The 5,768-nt window shown below is 38.3% G+C and overlaps 1 protein-coding gene across 1 annotated transcript in view; it reads left to right on the top strand.

The window, feature by feature from the left end:
- Nucleotides 1-5,768, top strand: part of LOC101647712 (spermidine synthase-like) — a 22,011-nt gene that overhangs the window by 14,680 nt on the left and 1,563 nt on the right. Inside the window, 2 exon segments of the mRNA XM_045290497.1 lie at nt 5,370-5,711; nt 5,714-5,763. Of these exon segments, the coding sequence (XP_045146432.1) occupies nt 5,370-5,711; nt 5,714-5,763 (392 nt within the window).

The following is a 5,768-nucleotide window of genomic DNA, read 5'->3' as shown; positions in this document are numbered from 1 at the left end:
GTACAAATGCGCTTTACACAATTGATGTGTGTATGGATTGGGATAACAGTTGTATGAGCCCCTAATAAAATGTTAAAAAAGAGAAAAAAAAATAAAAATAAAATAAAATTTTTTTTAAAAAATTCAAAAAAAGAAGTGGCATACTGAGTGCTTCAAAATGAGGTAAGATTTGTGTCGAGTTGTATCGATTTGTTTATGTGTTCAATTTGTATGTTAAACAATTAAACTGAGATTCTGGACTATATGAAGAACATATGTGGCACCAAGATAGGAGGTAGACTCATTAACAACCTGCAGAATACAGATGACACAACCTTGCTTGCTAAAAACTAACAGGACTTGAAACACTTTTTCATGGAAGGCAAAGAATACAGCCTTCAATATAGGTTATACTTCAAAATCAAAAAAACAAACAAGAATCTTCACAACTGGACCAATAAGCAGTGTAATGATAAATGCAGAAAAGACTGAAGTTGTCATTTTACTTGGATTCCCAATCATCACCCATAAAAACAACAGTCAGGTGATCAAACAAATATAGCATTGGGCATCTCAGCAGCAAAGGTTCTCTTACAGTGTTGTGTTTGTTTTTAAATGTCACTTTGAGGACTAAGGTATGCCTGGCCCAAGCTATATTTCCAGTCACCTCATAAGTTTGTGAAAGTTTATTAATGAACAAAAACTGAAGAAGAATTGGTGCATTTGAATTATGGTGATGATAAAGAATATTAACTGCCAGAAAAGTAACTAAACCTGTCTTGGAAGAAGTGCAGCCAAAACGCCCCTTAGAAGCTAGAATATGGAGACTTTATCTCATATGCTTTGGACAGGCTATTGGGAGAGCCTCATTCCTGGAAAAGTCTATTATGCTTAGTAAAGTGGAGTGTCAAAGTAAATGGGGAAGGTGTTCAATGAAATGGACTGACGGCTCTAATGCAGGATGGTGCAGAGCAGGCAGTGTTTGTTCTGTTGAACATATGGCCACTATGAGTGGGAACTGACTCAAAGGCACCTAAAAGAACACAAAAAATAACATATAATAGTTTCACTTACCTTTACTATGTTTCCAAAAATGTGAAAAATGTTACATAGTTTTCAAACCCAATTATGAGACTGTGAAATTTAAGATGTAGAAAGTATATTATAGAAAAAGGAGAAAGATTAATCAACAATTATTTCTAGAGTTAAATGTACAAATTTAGTGTGAAGGCACCCAGGTTGAAGCATGCTGATGCAGCTTAAGGAAACCAGACTGACTGAACTTTGTATGAGATCTGAGCCACCAAGTCACTATTAGTGATCCAGCTCCTTATTCTACTGGAAGAAACATTCCCCTTCGTGGTGACAACTTCTATTCTTGTCTTTTTTCAACAAACTCGCCTCAATTGGATAGAGACTTCACAGTGAGTCCAAAGGCTAGCTCCTCACCACTTCACCTGCATAGGGCTTCACTCCATTTCTAATGAGTTTCTAGTGTGTCCCGTTTTTCTCCAGCCCCCTGGCCTTCTTGCCTTAGACTGGCTTATGTTGGTGTATACCCCATATTTTGACTAAGCATCAGGAGTTTCAACAACGAACTATCTCCACAAACGTCATTCCTTCGCTAATAGGGTTTCTCCGTCCCAAATGAGATACCTCTCCTCTCCACAGTCTCCATCATAAGTTATGGCACCTGAGTTAGCTTCTGCTTCATATCAACCTAGCTTACATATAGGAGGGTAAATTCTACAAAAGTACTCTTGCCCAAAAAAGAGTTAAGAGTAGTAGAGCTGATTACCTTTATGTGTAAGAAAGGGGTAAAGATAGGGAGGAGGAAGAAAAGAGATTAGAACCCTCGGGCAGGTACTACTTTCCATATATGCTATTGTTAGGTGGCATCAAGTTGATTCCAATTCATAGCAACCCCCTGCCCCACAGAAGACTGCCTGGTCCTGTGCCATTCTCATAATCACTGCCATATTTGAGCCCATTATTGTAGCTACTGTGTAAATCCATCTCTTTGAAGATTTTCCTCTTATTCTCTGACTCTTCTTTATCAAGCATAATGTCCTTCTCCAGGAACTGGTCCCTCCTAAAACCATGTCCAAATAAGTGAGATAAAATACCACTTCCTTATACATTTATACTTTTTCAAACTCAAACATGCCTGAAAAATATGCTCGACTATGATGAACCTTCAAACATCAGTCACACTGTGAATTCTACAATGGTCTTACCATCTTCCTTTTGGGATTTGTACCCCAACTGGTGAAACTTGAATACTAATTCACAAAACTCTGACTTCATTATATTCAAAAGGTCACTGAAACAGGACGCTGCAGAGTATCACTCAGTGACCTTGCACAAGCTCTTAAATTTGAAAAACCAGGCCAAACATATTTTTGTGTGTTACTTTGTTACATGTTGCTTGACAATACTTAAAAAACATATATATGGCACTTCTCCAAGTGGCATTTTCCTCAGGGAACAAGAAGTTTTTGTAATGAGTATGACTAAGATTGCTTCTTACAAAAATTAAATCAACACATGCAATCAATTTGGCCACATATGGTAATTTTCAAGCCGTAATTTTTAAATGAAAAATTCCTCTAGGCTATGTGATTTCAATAGTATTAAAAACTGATTAAAAAAATTTTTAAAGACCAGAATTTATCCATTTTAAAGATCCATTTTAATATTTCTACTTTCTTTGATGTTTCCATTGAACTTACAATCAGGAATTCTGCAAGTAAATAAAAAATTACATGCAGAATGATTTCCAACACCATCATGGCTGATCTCATGCTATTGATGTTATGACTTCCCTGTGGATTAAAAATTAAGCATACATTTTATGTTACATAAATTTTAGTCACATATACAGCATGAAAAACAGTTAGAATTTAAAATATTTTATTATACTTTCAGTTTCTTGTTATTACATTATGTATATGTGTCTAAGATTTCCTATAAACTAATTGGTAACATGAGATGTAAAATAATTTTAAAGCATATATATTTTAAATGAATCTCCCAAAACTACTTATTCTGATAGCTGTTTTATAACGTTGGATAAGAAATAAAATATTATTAAATTAATGGCCTGAAATAAATTTGAAGTCACTGAGCCCAAACCCTTTTATAACTAAAAATAAACAAACCCTCACCAAGCCCTTGCTAACAACTGGGTTCCAAACCTGCTGGCTACCCCATAGGCTACAGAGTAACAGTGCTCCATGGGGTTCCTTGACTGTAATCTTTATGGAAACAGATGGCCTGGCCTTTCTTCTGTGGTTCCTCTGTGTCTGCCTCAATCATTTATTCTACCCGGGAAGTCTCCATTAACCCAACCAACAGGGAACACTACACTGAGACATTGAAGTGAAACCATTTGAAGCATCCTGTTTCTAAGTAATCTCAGGTGAGAGTACCAGAACCACTCAAATCAAGTAGAACCTAATTTGCTAACCTGTGCAAAGACTTAGAGTTAGAAAATCAAAGAGGAAGAATACAGTCAGCATACCTTAAACTGAAAGAACTCAACAACAAAAAATTCAGGCCTCCAATTACAATACTAAAAGATTCTAGGGACTAAATATTCAATGATGCAGGAAGCATCCAAAGAAGATGGAACGAATACACAGAACTGTGCCAAAGAGACCTAGCAGACATTCCACTGTTTCAGGAGGTATCAAGTGAGAGCAAGAACCAATGGTGCTGAAGACGTTCAAGCTGTACTGAAAGCATTAGCCAGAAACAAGGCTCCAAAAATTTATGGAATACCAATTGAAATGTTTCAACAAATTGATTAAGCACTATAAGCACTTACTTGTCTGTGCCAGGAAATTTGGAACTGTCAGGAATTGACAGGAAGAGATCCATATTTGTGCCCATTCCAAAGAAAAGTGACCCAACAGAATGCTCCAATTACATAACAATATATGCAAGTCAATGTTCGTTATAGATCATTCAAAAATGATTGCAGTAATACATTGACAGAGAGCTACCAGGGGTTCAAGCTGGATTCATAAGAGGATGGGGTCAAGGGATATCATTGCTCATGTCAGGTGGATCTTTGGCTAAAAGTGGAAACTACCAGAAAGATGTATACCTGTGTTTTATTGATTATGCCAAGACATACGACTTTGGTGGTCATTACAAACTATGGATAACCTTGAGAACGGGGACTCCAGAACACTTTATTGTACTCATGCAGAACTTTTACATGGATCAAGAGGCACTTGTGTGAACAGAACAAGGGAATATTGCATGGTTGAAAATCAGGAAAGGTGTGTATCAGGGTTGTATCCTCTCACCATACTTAATCAGTCTATATGCTGAGCAAGCAAATCATCAGAGAAACTGGATTAAATGAAGAATGCAGCATCAGGATTGGTGGAAGGCGTGTTAGCAACCTTCAATTTGCGGATGACACAATGTCTCCAAGCATTGCCAAAAGTTCCCTGGAGGCCAAAGCGACCCTTGGTTGATCAAGAGCCTTTTGGGGACAAAGTAGCTTTTTTGAGAAGATTATTTTGCCTTTAAACAGACTTTACATAAAACAATCTTTTAATGACATGCTCATATTACGAATATCCTGGCAATTCTGGAAAGTACTTTTTACTTCTTTGCCTTTATTCAACTAAGAACTAGCAAGCTAAATTTTCTGTTTTCCTAAAAAGGAAGCAGACAGAGCAAACACAAACAGGGTGTTGATTCACAATGTCCCTTGAACAAAAGTCTATAAGTTCCCTAGACTCAAGAGATTAACTCAATTTACAATAAAGAAGGACTGGTTATTGAACAAGAAAAAAAAATAAAGAGGCTTAAATATCGGAATAAAAACTCTTCCTAAGTTAAATACAAAGAACAAAAATATTTTAATCTATATTTTCATAATTGTAAAGTTAAAATTTTATCTTATCTTTATGATAAGCAACAGTAGAATTTAAAAGAAGAAAAATGATTTTTTTGTTGTTGGTTAGGGGTTTATGTTTTTTGAGAATATACATAGCGAAACAGACACCAATTCAACAGTTTGCGCAATTCAACAGTTTGCGCATGCTCAATTCAGTGATATTGGTTACATTCTTGGAGTTGTTCAACCATTTTTCCCTTTTCTGAGTTGTTCCTCACTCATGAACATAAATCTACTGTCTCCTAAGATTCCTATATAAAATTATCAAATTTTCAATTGCTGTTATCAATTTCACCCCACTTAGATCTTAAAAGAGTACAAAGCTCAAGGCAGGTATTCTGGGGGCTTTTTTCCTAGCTAAACCTAACCATTCTAGGCTTGAACGACAACTTAGACGAAAAACACCCCTGAAGTCTTGTTAAAACCAAGCAAAGGTCATGCATGCTAAGATTCTGGATTCCATAAGAATGAGGAATTCTGGGTGGCGCGGGCAGCGGACTGAGCAGGTCCCGTTGTGCTGACGCTCCGCACGGCCTCCAATCTGGGGCCCGCACCCCGCGCCGCCCGCCCGCCCGCCGCCCCGGCCCTGCTGCTATCCGCGAGGGCTGGTTCCGCGAGACCTGCAGCCTGTGGCCCGGCCAGGCCTTGTCGCTGCAGGTGGAGCAGCTGCTGCACCATCAGCACTCGCGGTACCGGGACATGCTTGTCTTCCGCAGTCAGACCCATGGCAACATGCTGGTGTTGGACGGCGTCATCCAGTGCACCGAGAGGGACGAGTTCTCCTACCAGGAGATGATCGCCAACCTGCCCCTCTGCAGCATCCCAACCCATGCAAGGTGCTGCTCATCGGGGGTGAGGATGGAGGCGTTGC

This window comes from Echinops telfairi, unplaced genomic scaffold (genome assembly GCF_000313985.2).
Source record: "Echinops telfairi isolate 266 unplaced genomic scaffold, ASM31398v2 ScPeMD7_39;HRSCAF=148, whole genome shotgun sequence".
NCBI lineage: Eukaryota > Metazoa > Chordata > Mammalia > Afrosoricida > Tenrecidae > Echinops > Echinops telfairi.
The sequence above is the reverse complement of the archived record's forward strand: the minus strand, read 5'-3'. Positions and strand labels throughout refer to the sequence as shown.